The following is a 14,100-nucleotide window of genomic DNA, read 5'->3' as shown; positions in this document are numbered from 1 at the left end:
TGCTGCCAATGGAGAGGTAGGAAAATTTAATTTTTTATTTATTGATTTATTTATCATTTATTATTGATGATGGCTCTTTATTGGTAAAATTGAAGCGTTTAATGCTTTGGAAAATCCCCTAACTTCCCTCTAACTTCCCTTTCTCCCCCCATCTCTGGCTACCTGTGCCTAATTCTAAAGTGTACGCAAGGTTTTCTGAGCGTACAAAAGTCGACACTTACTCCGTTCTAAGTTAGTTTGGAGTAACTTTTTGCTGCCTAAACTTGCAAAACAGGCATAAGTGGCTGGTAACGCCCCCTTTTGAAAAAAAAAATGAACTAAAACAAAACTGAACTAATTCACTAGAACTGGAGCAAACTAAATGCAGAGAATTGCGATTTCTAAGATACTCCAAACTAAACTAATTGCTCCAAAAAAATAGGAGCAACTCCAGCCGAAACTTGGGTTCAATACTATGGGTTATTTGATCTATGTCAGTGTACATAAAAATCTTAATTCCCCATTGCATGTCTTCATAAAAGCAAATCCCATGACTGGAAGTTCATTCAGAACAACAGAACTACTAATCAGTCAATCAATTGTAAGATTGATTTTCAATTCCTATTGATCACTAACTCAGGCTCTGGTGGTGACTTTGATCTCAGTGTTACAGAATGCCACCTTTGCATTATTGGGTGAAAAACTTTAAAATATAATGCAAACAAAAGCTGAAAAAGAAATTCCTTCACTCAAATGATGTGTTGTAATATAGAGCTCATTTTATGCAAACCATTCTAATATAAAATAATTTGGTTTGGATAATCAATAATTTGGATAACTGAAAATTAGATTACGATAGGTTAAATTGACATAAAAACAGTAGTGTTATTTGAAAATTTAAATGATTGCCAAGAACAGTGTCAAATAAACAGGAGTACACTGTAAATTATTCCACCAAGTTAGGTTAAAGATCAGAGAATGTTGTAGTACTTGTCAAAATATATTATAGATTGCAACAGCCTCTAGCACAAATTGTTCTCTTAATTATTTTGAAACAATGGCTCCAGCATGTGTTCATTTTGTGGTTACTGGTGATAAGATCGCTGCTGGCACCATAATGATTCACTACAGTTAAATTCAAAATGCAACAATATCTGGGAGTTTGTAGTAAAGTTGTGTTTTCATTCTCAAGATTCTTATGTTTTGAGAAGTGGTCACATGATTTGTCCTTGTCCTATGCAAGATACTTGCTGTGTAGCAAGCACTAGAGGCCACAATTCAATATTACCGGGAACGTTAGGGTTGAATTGCAGCCAATAACTCACTTCCAAGTGTTTGCGTTTTTAATACTGGGATATTATATTAGCGCGCATACTTCCTGCTATGCAGCAGGCATTGAACATGATTGTAAGAGCTGAGGCAATGTGACATAGAGTAAAAAGGATATTAAAACTGTTTGCAATGTTTTACTTGAAGATGTGCGGATCAAATTACATATGTAGTAATTTCTGGCACTGATTTACCAATTTGTACACTATTCAGTACATGTTTGAACAGCAGTTGTTCAGAAGCGAGTTATAAGACTACAAACTTCAGGTGACATGAACAAAGCCCAAGTTGTTTATTAACTTCACCCTAATCTCAAAATGTCATCACATCTTTCAACTCCTTCAGTATCTGTTATTTTATTTCAGGTACATTCTTATTGTAAATTATATAAAAATTCATTTACTTCCAGATGTCAGCATATTGTTTCCAAAAGTCCTTTGTATATACAATCTACTAACTTCAGTCAAAAAAAAGCTTTTGTGATACCTCAAGTAAAATATTGTACCATGTGAGTGATAGAAATATATTACAAGGTTTTAATGTGTTGTGTCTTAACTAGGTTACAGTGTACTTACATAGACCACAAAAGGATAATTTACTGCAATGAATTTTCACTTAGCATCCACTCTGTATACTGCATTCCAGATTGACTTTAAAAGTTTCCAACAATGCCAACAGAATAATCAAATGTTTTCCTCGTGTCTCTTCAATGCCTGTGTCACCGTGTAATGCATAAGGTTATAGTCAGTTGCTCTAAGGGAATGTTAACTAGCATAGCATTTTATTTACTTGATGTCATATTACATAAAGCAAAAGGACATAATCTAGGACACATGTTGATCAGTAATGGTTTTGTATTTTAAAGCTGAAACTATTCAAGTGAGCACTTTCGTTCATGTGATGTAAATTAAATGATTGCTTTGTTCATTCATGTCAATTAGGAGCTAAGATTTATATTGTGTATATTTATTTTTGCAGATGATAAGACTTGAACAGACAATCAAACAGCTTGAGGAAGAAAGGGCCCGACTGCAGGAACACTGCCATGAATTGGTGAAAGAAAATGGACAGCTTCATGCACGACTGGAGGTGGAGAACTTATCTGTGCAAAATGAACAGAATGCTCTGTCGATGGAGGTCAGTTATTAGTTTTTGTTCAGTGGGTCGTCAAGATGCACTGAATGCAATTCTGACTTCCTAATCTATAGAAAATACCTTGTATGTGTTTAGTTATAACATGAATTTTGTCTTAAAAAGGAAAGAATCAGTTCATACATTATATTTGAAAATATTATGCTGTGATAGATACTTTATTTATTCTCCTCCACATAATAATGAATTTATGAATGCAGAAAACTCATTGGAATATTCTCTCCATTGCACTTTTGAAATCATTGTGTATGTCTTATGACACCCCTCCTTACATGTGGTAATTCCTTCCCCTCCTCCCCCTCCTTCTCCACGAACTTCTAAGTTAATTCTTAAAAATGGGAGGTAATCGAATCTGAAGTGAATGCTTCAAGTAATAGATTGGATTAATGGGGTATGATGCTTTCTGAAGGATCAACTTAACCACAATAATCTAGCCTCAATTCTTTAAAATGGCTTCTTAACATTAATTCCTGGCTCTTGGGACAGATATCACTTGTGTGCAGTGTCTCAGCAATAAATGAGATGTGCACCACTGATGGGCAAAAAAGAGGTTGAATCCATCAGTTTTGCCACTACCTAATAAACATAGAAACAGAGAAAATAGGTGCAGGAGTAGGCCATTCTGCCCTTCGAGCCTGCACCACCATTTAATATGATTATGGCTGATCATGCATTTCAGTACTCCATTCCTGCTTTCTCTCCATACCCCTTGATCGCTTTAGCCATGAGGGCCACATCTAACTCCCTTTTGAATATATCTAACGAACTGGCCCCAACAACTTTCTGTGGTCGAGAATTCCACAGGTTCACAATTCTCTGACTGAAGAAGTTTCTCCTCATCTCGGTCCTAAATGGCTTACCCCTTATCCTTAGACTGAGACCCCTGGTTCTGGACTTCCCCAATATTGGGAACATTCTTTCTGCATCTAACCTGTCCAATCCGTCAGAATTTTATATGTTTCTATGAGATCCCCTCTCATTCTACTAAATTCCATTGAATACAAGCCTAGTCGATCCAGTCTTTCTTCATATGTCAGTCCTGTCATCCCGGGAATCAGTCTGGTGAACCTTCGCTGCACTCCCTCAATAGCAAGAATGTCCTTCCTCAGATTAGGAGACCAAAACTGTACACAAAATTAAAGGTGTGGCCTTACCAAGGCCCTGTACAATTGTAGTAAGATCTCCCTGCTCCTATACTCGAATCCTCTCACTATGAAGACCAACATGCCATTTGCTTTCTTTACTGCCTGCTGCACCTGTATGCCAACCTTCAATGACTGATGTACCATGACACCCAGGTCTCGTTGCACCTCCCCCTTTACCAATCTGTCACCATTTAGATAATAATCAGCCCTCCTGTTTTTACCACCAAAGTGGATAAGCTCACATTTATCCACATTATACCACATCTACCATGTATTTGCCCACTCACCTAACCTGTCCAAATCACCCTGCAGCCTCTTAGCATCCTCCTCACAGCTCACACTGCCACCTAGCTTAATGTCATCTGCAAACTTGGAGATATTACTTTCAATTCCTTCATCTAAATCATTAATGTATATTGTAAATAGCTGGGGTCCCAGCACTGAACCTTGTGGTACACCACTAGTCACTGCCTGCCATTCTGAAAAGGACCCGTTTATTCCTACTCTCTGCTTCCTGTCTGCCAACCAGTTCTCTCTCCATGTCAGTACATTACCCCCAATAACATGTGCTTTAATTTTGCACACTCATCTCTTACGTGGGACCTTGTCAAAAGCCATTTGAAAGTCTAAATACACCACATCCACTCCTCCCCCTTGTCCACACTACTAGTTACATCCTCAAAAAATTCGAGAAGATTTGTCAAGCATGATTTCCCTTTCATAAATCCATGCTGACTTGAACCGATCCTGTCACTGCTTTCCAAATGCACTGCTATTACATCTTTAATAATTGATTCCAACATTTTCCCCACCACCAATGTCAAGCTAATTGGTCTAAAATGCCCTGTTTTCTCTCTTCCTTCTTTTTTAAAACGTGGAGTTACATTAGTTACCTTCTAGTCCATAGGAACTGATCCAGAGTCTATAGAATGTTGGAAAATGACCACCAATGCATCCACTATTTCTAGGGCCACTTCCTTAAGTACTCTGGGATGCAGACTATCAGATCCTGGGGGTTTACGGCCTTCAATCCCATCAATTTCCCCCAACACAATTTACCAACTAATAAGGATTTCCTTTAGTTCCTCCTTCTCGCTAGACCCTCTGTCCCCTCGTATTTCCGGGAGGTTATTCGTGTCTTAGTGAGACAGAACCAATGTATTTGTTCAATTGGTCTGCCATTTCTTTGTTCCCCATTATGACTTCACCTGATTCTGACTGTAAGGGACCTACATTTATCTTCACTAATCTTTTTCTCTTCATGTATCTGAGAAAGTTTTTGCAGTCAGTTTTTATGATCCCTGCAAGCTTACTCTCATATTTTATTTTCTCCCTCCTAATTAAACCCTATGTCCTCCTCTGCTGAATTCTATATTACTCCCAGTCCTCAGATTTGCTGCTTTTTTTGGCCAATTTAAATGCCTTTTCCTTGGATTTAACACTATCCCTAATTTCCCTTGTAAGCCACGGTTGAGCCACCCTCCCCGTTTTATTTTTACGCCAAACAGGGATGTACAATTGTTGAAGTTCATCCATGTGATCTTTAAATGTCTGTCATTGCCTATCCACCGTCAACTCTTTAAGTATCATTTGCCAGTCTATCCTAGCCAATTCTCGTCTCATACTGTTGAAGTTACCTTTCTTTAAGTTCAGGACTCTAGTCTATGTGTTAACTGTGTCACTCTCCATCTTAATTAAGAATTCTACCATACTCTTCCCCAAGGGGCCTCGCACAACAAGATTGCTTATTAATCCTCTCTCATTACACAACACCCAGTCTAGGATGGCCAGCTCTCTAGTTGGTTCCTCGACATATTGGTCTAGAAAACCATCCCTTATACACTCCAGGAAATCCTCCTCTACCGTATTGCTACCAGTTTGGTTAGCCCAATCTATATGTAGATTAAAGTCACCCATGATAACTGCTGTACCTTTATTGCAAGCATTCCTAATTTCCTGTTTGATGCCATCCCCAACCTCACTATGCCTGTTTGGTGGTCTGTTCACAACTCCCACTCGCATTTTCTGCCCTTTGGTGTTCCGCAGCTCTACCCATACAGTAACAAAGTCCTTAACCTCAGTAAGGCTACCCAATTCATTTCCAATTGTTTAAAAATATGAATTGTGAATCTCTTTGCTGTCATGGTAAAATCACTCCCTCCTATAATAAGAAAACTGGAGGCGATGTACATACCTTTACCTCTGTTAGCCTGTTGCTGACAGGAGTCACTGACCTAGAAGTTGGATTATGCTGCGCCCATTTTACAGGGATAAAACAGGGTGGCGTGTGCACATTCACTCCGGGCCACATGTGCCGGACCTGCCATGTTGGGCAGCTTAGTAGGCATCCGAGCTGCACACTTGAAACTGCGGTTGGGTCGATTGAATGTGAAAATAGAGGGCTTAATGCCTGTTTCAGGCCCCAATGCCGAATTGGACTTTGAATGACCAGTTAAAAAGTGCCGTATGTTTAAAGCTGGTCATTTAACTTTTTTATGGCTGAAAAAGCCAATAAAGTTGGTTAATGAAGGTATGGTAGGTTGACCTTGATTTTTTTTTTCCCCCCAAGATTGATTTCAAGCGTTATTTTTGAGCATTTATTTAATATATATCCCCGGTCGGAAGACCTGATCCCAGATGCACTCTCACTGATAAAATCCAATTCCCCTGCCACCTGTTCTATCATAGAATCATAGAAATGTATGGCATAAAAGGAGGATATTCGGCCCATCGTGTCTGTACCAGTCGAAAAAGAGCTATCCAGCCTAATCCCACTTTCCAGCTCTTGGTCCATGCAGGTTACGGCACTTCACATACTTTTTAAATGTGATGAGGGTTGCTGCCACTACCTCACCAAAAAATTTCTCCTCAACTCCCCTCTAATCCTTCCCCCAATTACTTTAAATCTATGCCCCCTGGTTATTGACCTCTCTGCTAAGGGAAATAGGTGCTTCTTATCCACTTTATCTAGGCCCCTCATAATTTTATACACTTCAATTAAGTCTTCCCTCAGCCTCCTCTGTTCCACGAAGAAAAATATCCCAGGCTACCCAATCTTTCCTCATAGCTAAAATTCACTAGTCCTGGCAACATCTTTTTAAAATTCCTCTGCACCCTCTCTAGTGCAATCACATCTTTCCTGTAATGTGGTGACCAGAACTGCATGCAGTACTCTAGCTGTGGCCTAACAAGTGTTTTATATAGTTCTCGCATAACCTTTCTGCTCCTATATTCTATGCCTTGGCTAATAAAGGCAAATATACCGTATGCCTTCTTAACCACCTTATCTATCTGTCCTGCTACCTTCAGGGATTTGTGGACGTGCACTCCAAGGTCCCTCTGTTCCTCTACACTGCTCAGTGTCCTACCATTTATTGTGTATTCCCTTGCCTTGTTAATCCTCTCCAAATGCATCACCTCACACTTCTCCGGATTGAATTCCATTTGCCACTTTTCTATCCACCTGACCAGTCTATTGATATCTTGCTGCAGTCTACAGCTATAGACTCATTATGGCACAGAAGGTGGCCATTTGGCCCATCAAGTCCATGCTGGCTCTCTGTAGAGCAATCCAGTCAGTCCCATTCCCCTGCTCTATCCCCTGTAGCCCTGCAAGTTAATTTCCCTCAAGTGTCTGTCCAATTTCCTTTTGAAATCATTGATCATCTCCGTTTCCACAACCCTCGTCGGCAGCGAGTTCCAGGTCATTATCACTCGCTGCGCAAAAAAGTCCTTCCTCACATCCCCCTTGTATCTCTTGCCCAAAACCTTAAATCTGTGTCCCCTAGTCCTTGTACCATCAGCTAATGGGAACAGCTTTTCTTTGTCTGCAATATCTCAACCTGTCATAATCTTGTACGCCTCTTTCAAATCTCCCCTCAACCTCCTTTGCTCCTAGGAGAACAACCCCAGCTTCTCCAAACTAACCTTGTAGTTAAAATCCCTCATCCCTGGAACCATTCTGGTAAATCTCCTCTCCACCCTCTCAAGGACCTACACATCGTTCTGAAAGTGTGGTGACCAGAACTTGACGCAATACTCCAGTTGTGGCTGAACCAGAACTTTAAAAGGTTCAGCATTACTTCCCTGCTTTTGTACTCAATACCACTATTTATGAAGCCCAGGATCCCATATCCTTTGCTAATTACTCTCTCAATATATTCTGCCACCTTCAGAGATCTATGCACATGAACCCCCCCAGGTTCCTCTGTCCCTGTGGTTGATAGTGAGGAAGACACCGCTACTTTTTTTTGATATATATGGACAAAGATCTGTCGACAAGATCCCATACGGCAGGTTGGTCAAAAAAGCAAAAGCCCATGTGATTCAAGGAAAAGTGGCAAGTTGGATCCACTATTGGCTCAGAGGCAGGAAGCAATGGTTGACAAGTGTTTTTGTGATTGGACGGCTGTTTCCAGTGGGGTTCCGCAGGGCTCATTACAAGGTCCCCTATTTTTTGTGGTATATATCAATGATTCAGACTTCAATATTGACAGATCTCTGTCCATCTTCCCTATACCATCATCAAAAACACTATCATGTACATTGCTCTTAGCTGCTGACGCATTATTCAACACCATATCAAGAACAATATTTGGACAGCTGAACGTAAGTGGAAGCAAATATGAATACCCTAAAATTGAATTGATGTGTGTGTTTATGTGTGTGCAGGATGCACCAAGTGTTTAACACATCATGGTGCTTTTTTTTTAGTGATATTACATGACATGCTGTAGACTCTAAGCTGCTGTCCATTCTCTGTGCTCTGCTGATGGCAGTAAGGTGCTGAGTGTTACATGTCAGTGGGGGCCTCTTGGGAGTGATGATGGCCACATCTGCAGCTACGGGGGCTGCCTAGTCCTGCACATTTTTTGCCATGTTACAGTCATTTGAATGTTATGGTGTGAGGATGTGTTGTAATCCTAAAAGACAGCACCTTCATCCATGCCAACTCCAGCCATGCCTCTTCTGTTGAGTGCTGCATACCATGTCAAATGATCAGCATGTCAGAAAAACTGATGGCACCATTGAGATTTGTAAGCAAGTGGAAATCAAAAGAAAGCCCATTCCATACTGTAGCCCAAGGGCTCCTCAGCAAAAGTTTGAGCATTAATGTGCGATGTTATGCCACTCAACTGTACCACTGTGGGAAGATGCCAATTGAAGTTTTTTTTTATTCACTCATGGGATGTGGGCAACGCTGACAAGCCCAGCATTTATTACCCATCCCTAATTACCCTTGAGAAGATGGTGGTGAGCCGCCTTCTTGAACCACTACAGAATACCCAGCCTCTGACCTGATGGGTCACCATTGAACAGAAACTCAACTAGACCAGCTACATAAATGCCCTAGCTACTAGAGTAGCTCTGAAGCTTGTGATTCTGTGGCGAGTCCTGAATCCCCAAAGACTCTCTACCACCTACAAGTCACAATTCAGGATGTGATGGAATACTCTCCAATTGCCAGGACGGGTGCAGTTGCAATAACACTCAAAAGCCCGATTGATTGGGGCCACATCCACAAGTTTAAACATTCAGTCCCTCCACCACCGGTGTACCGTAGCAGGGTGTACTATCTACAGAATACACTCCAGCATGTCATCGAAGCTTCATTAGCACCTGTAGCTTATGGTCTACAAGGCTATAGTGGTCCCCACCCTCCTATATGGCTCAGAGATGCAGACCATATACAGTAGACATCTCAAATCGCAGGAGAAATGCGACCAACGATGTTTCCGCAAGATCCTGCAAATCCCCTAGGAGGACAGACGCACCAACGTTAGTGTCCTCGATCAGGCCAACATCCCTAGCATCGAAGCACTGACCACACTCGACCAGCTCCGTTGGGCGGGCCACATTGTTTGCATTCCTGACACAAGACTCCCAAAGCAAGGACTCTACTCGGAATTCCTACACGGCAAGCGAGCCCCAGGTAGGCAGAGGAAACGTTTCAAGGACACCCTCAAAGGCTTCTTGATAAAGTGCAACATCCCCACCGACACCTGGGAGTCTCTGGCCAAAAACCGCCCTAAGTGGAGGAAGTGCATCCGGGAGGGCACTGAGCACCTCGAGTCTCGTCGCCAAGAGCATACAGGAAACAAACACAGGCAGCGGAAGGAGCGTGCGGCAAACCAGATTCCCCGCCCACCCTTTCCTTCAACGACTGTCTGTCCCACCTGTGACATAGACTGTAATTCCCGTATTGGACTGTACAGTCACCTGAGAACTCACTTTTAGAGTGGAAGCAAATCTTCCTTGATTTCAAGAAACTGCCAATGATGATGATGATTAGCACCTCCAAAATCTACAACCTCCACCACCTAGAAGGAAAAAGCCAGCTGAAATTCTCTTTCTGTGCTCTATGATTCCTTCTTCTGACCTCCTTCTGTGCTCTATGATTCTAGGTGCGTGAGAGCACCATCACCTCCAAGTTCCTTTCTAAGTCACACCCCATTCCACCTTGGACCTATATCGCCTTTCCTTCATCAACGATGGGTCAGAATCCTGGAACTTCCTACCAAACAGCATTGTAACATAGAAACATTGGGCCCAAGTTTCCACAAGAAAAAAAACGGGCGCCCCTCTGAGCTGGGCGCCCGTTTTTCGCGCCTAAAACGGCGCCTAAAAAAATCCTCGGTATTCTCCACCTACTTACAGGTCCTCTGGCCCTCGGCGCAGCCAGCACGAGCTGTGGGGGGGGCGGAGCCAGGTCCTTGCGCCGAAAACAGTGCCGGGACCTCTGCACATGCGCGCGACAGTCGGCACGCAAGTGCAGTAGCTCCAGGCGCCGAACTGTGTGGGAGGGGCCCGAAGCACGCAGCCCCTAGCCCTGGCTGAATGGCCTCGCTGGGGCTGCGTGAATGAGGCTCCTCCCACAGCCAGCTCCTGCTCCCCCCGCCCCCGACCGGACCCGACACCCGCTCCCCCCCCCCCCCGACCAGACCCGACCCGACACCCGCTCCCCCTCTCTCCCTCCCCCTCTCTCTCTCTCCCTCCCCCTCCCTCTCTCTCCCTCCCTCCCCCTCTCTCTCTCTCCCTCTCTCTCTCCCTCCCCCTCCCTCTCTCTCCCTCCCTCCCCCTCTCTCTCTCTCTCCCTCCCTCCCCCTCTCTCTCTCTCCCTCCCCCCCTCTCTCTCTCTCTCTCTCTCCCCCTCCCTCCCGCTCAGCGGCACGAATAGCTGCAGAATTCTCCCTGGCTGAAGCACTTTCACATAGGTAGGAAGATGGTTTATTTAATCTTTTCTTGGCTTATAAATGTTTATTCAGGCTGGATTTATTTGTATAATATTTGTATAAGTATAAATAAGGATTTATTGTCGAATTTAATGAGTTCCCCTCCCCCCCCCCCCCTCCCCCCCCCCCTCGTTCTGGACGCCTAATTTGTAACCTGCGCCTGATTTTTTAATGTGTAGAACAGGTTTTTTCAGTTCTACAAAAATCTTCACTGGCTCCATTCTACTTTAGTTTGGAGTACATTTTCACTGTGGAAACTTTCAAATCAGGCGTCAGTGGCCGGACACGCCCCCTTTTGAAGAAAAAATTCTGTTCTAAAGTAGAACTGTTCTACCTGACTAGAACTGCAGAAAAAAAAATGTGGAGAATTGCGATTTCTAAAATAGTCCGTTCTCCACCAGTTGCTCTTAAAAATCAGGCGCGAATCATGTGGAAACTTGGGCCCATAGAAACATAGAAAATAGGTGCAAGAGTAGGCCATTCAGCCCTTCTAGCCTGCACCGCCATTCAATGAGTTCATGGCTGAACATGCAACTTCAGTACCCCCTTCCTGCTTTCTCGTCATACCCCTTGATCCCCCGAGTAGTAAGGACTTCATCTAACTCCCTTTTGAATATATTTAGTGAATTGGCCTCAACTACTTTCTGTGGTAGAGAATTCCACAGGTTCACCACTCTCTGGGTGAAGATGTTTCTCCTCATCTCGGTCCTAAATGGCTTACCCCTTATCCTTAGACTGTGACCCCTGGTTCTGGACTTCCCCAACATTGGGAACATTCTTCCTGCATCTAACCTGTCTAAACCCGTCAGAATTTTAAACGTTTCTATGAGGTCCCCTCTCATTCTTCTGAACTCCAGTGAATACAAGCCCAGTTGATCCAGTCTTTCTTGATAGGTCAGTCCCACCATCCCGGGAATCAGTCTGGTGAATCTTCGCTGCACTCCCTCAATAGCAAGAATGTCCTTCCTCAAGTTAGGAGACCAAAACTGTACACAATACTCAAGGTGTGGCCTCACCAAGGCCCTGTACAACTGTAGCAACACCTCCCTGCCCTTGTACTCAAATCCCCTCGCTATGAAGGCCAACATGCCATTTGCTTTCTTAACCGCCTGCTGTACCTGCATGCCAACCTTCAATGACTGATGTACCATGACACCCAGGTCTCGTTGCACCTCCCCTTTTCCTAATCTGTCACCATTCAGATAATAGTCTGTCTCTTTGTTTTTACCACCAAAGTGGATAACCTCACATTTATCCACATTATACTTCATCTGCCATGCATTTGCCCACTCACCTAACCTATCCAAGTCACTCTGCAGCCTCATAGCATCCTCCTCGCAGCTCACACTGCCACCCAACTTAGTGTCATCCGCAAATTTGGAGATACTACATTTAATCCCCTCATCTAAATCATTAATGTACAATGTAAACAGCTGGGGCCCCAGCACAGAACCTTGCGGTACCCCACTAGCCACTGCCTGCCATTCTGAAAAGTACCCATTTACTCCTACTCTTTGCTTCCTGTCTGACAACCAGTTCTCAATCCACGTCAGCACACTACCCCCAATCCCATGTGCTTTAACTTTGCACATTAATCTCTTGTGTGGGACCTTGTCGAAAGCCTTCTGAAAGTCCAAATATACCACATCAACTGGTTCTCCCATGTCCACTTTACTGGAAACATCCTCAAAAGATTCCAGAAGGTTTGTCAAGCATGATTTCCCTTTCACAAATCCATGCTGATTTGGACCTATCATGTCACCATTTTCCAAATGCACTGCTATGACATCCTTAATAATTGATTCCATCATTTTACCCACTACTGAGGTCAGGCTGACCGGTCTATAATTCCCTGTTATCTCTCTCCCTCCTTTTTTAAAAAGTGGGGTTACATTGGCTACCCTCCACTCGATAGGAACTGATCCAGAGTCAATGGAATGTTGGAAAATGACTGTCAATGCATCCGCTATTTCCAAGGCCACCTCCTTAAGTACTCTGGGATGCAGTCCATCAGGCCCTGGGGATTTATCGGTCTTCAATCCCATCAATTTCCCCAACACAATTTCCCGACTAATAAAGATTTCCCTCAGTTCCTCCTCCTTACTAGACCCTCTGACCCCTTTTATATCCGGAAGGTTGTTGGTGTCCTCCTTGGTGAATACCGAACCAAAGTACTTGTTCAATTGGTCTGCCATTTCTTTGTTCCCCGTTATGACTTCCCCTGATTCTAACTGCAGGGGACCTACGTTTGTCTTTATTAACCTTTTTCTCTTTACATACCTATAGAAACTTTTGCAATCCGCCTTAATGTTCCCTGCAAGCTTCTTCCCTGCCCTAATCAAACCCTTTGTTCTCCTCTGCTGAGTTCTAAATTTCTCCCAGTCCCCGGAAGTATCTTCACCACAAGCACTGCAGGGGTTCAAGTAGAAGGCCCACCATCACCTTCTCGAGGGCAATTAGGGATAGCCAATAAATGCAGGCTTTGCCAGCAATGCCCATATCCCAAGATTGAATTTTTAAAAAACAAACCTGATCCTATTGTAAGTAACATGAGGAAAATATGCTGGTCCAATCTAACTAATAACAAATTATCCCAATGTTGCGCCTTACTTAGTGTATTATTGTATTGCTGATCAATGATATGTCAGGTGATCTAACAAAAATGAATCATTTCCTTGCGTATGGATTTCAGTTTACTATTTGATATATGTTTTTATGGTATCACATGGTTTTTTTATTCTTTCATGGGATGTGGGCATCACTGGCAAGGCCAGCATTTATTGCCCAACCTTAATTGCCCTTGAGAAGATGGTAGTAAGCCGTCTTCTTGAACTACTGCAGTCTGTGGTGAATAAACAAGCTTTTTTTGTTCAGTTGCGCAGGAAAGAAAGCTTGATTCGCAAGTTGAAAAACGAAAGGATTGCCTTGCAGGACAAAACTAATGCAACTGAAGAAAAAGTAATTGTTCTGCATGACTTGCAACTCAGCTTTGATGTAAATCTTGAGTTTGGCACAAAAAAAACATTTATCACAATAAATAATAGTACATTTATGCACAAAGCATCACATGGATGAACTTCAACAATTATACATCCCGGTCTGGAGTAAAAATGAAACAGGGAAGGTAGCTCAACCATGGCTAACAAGGGAAATTAAGGATAGCGTTAAATCCAAGGAAGAGGCATATAAATTGGCCAGAAAAACAGCAAACCTGAGGACTTGGAGAAATTTAGAATTCAGCAGAGGAGGACAAAGGGTTTAAT

The 14,100-nt window shown here is 42.9% G+C and overlaps 1 protein-coding gene across 3 annotated transcripts in view; it reads left to right on the top strand.

Moving 5' to 3' along the window:
• Positions 1-14,100, top strand: part of LOC139278942 (early endosome antigen 1) — a 1,017,310-nt gene that overhangs the window by 666,556 nt on the left and 336,654 nt on the right. For all 3 annotated transcript variants that reach the window (XM_070898220.1, XM_070898221.1, XM_070898219.1), the window contains exon 17: positions 2,287-2,445. In XM_070898220.1, the coding sequence (XP_070754321.1) occupies positions 2,287-2,445 (159 nt within the window). The remainder of the gene's footprint in view (positions 1-2,286; positions 2,446-14,100) is intronic.

This window comes from Pristiophorus japonicus, chromosome 13 (genome assembly GCF_044704955.1).
Source record: "Pristiophorus japonicus isolate sPriJap1 chromosome 13, sPriJap1.hap1, whole genome shotgun sequence".
Lineage (NCBI taxonomy): Eukaryota > Metazoa > Chordata > Chondrichthyes > Pristiophoridae > Pristiophorus > Pristiophorus japonicus.
The sequence above is the reverse complement of the archived record's forward strand: the minus strand, read 5'-3'. Positions and strand labels throughout refer to the sequence as shown.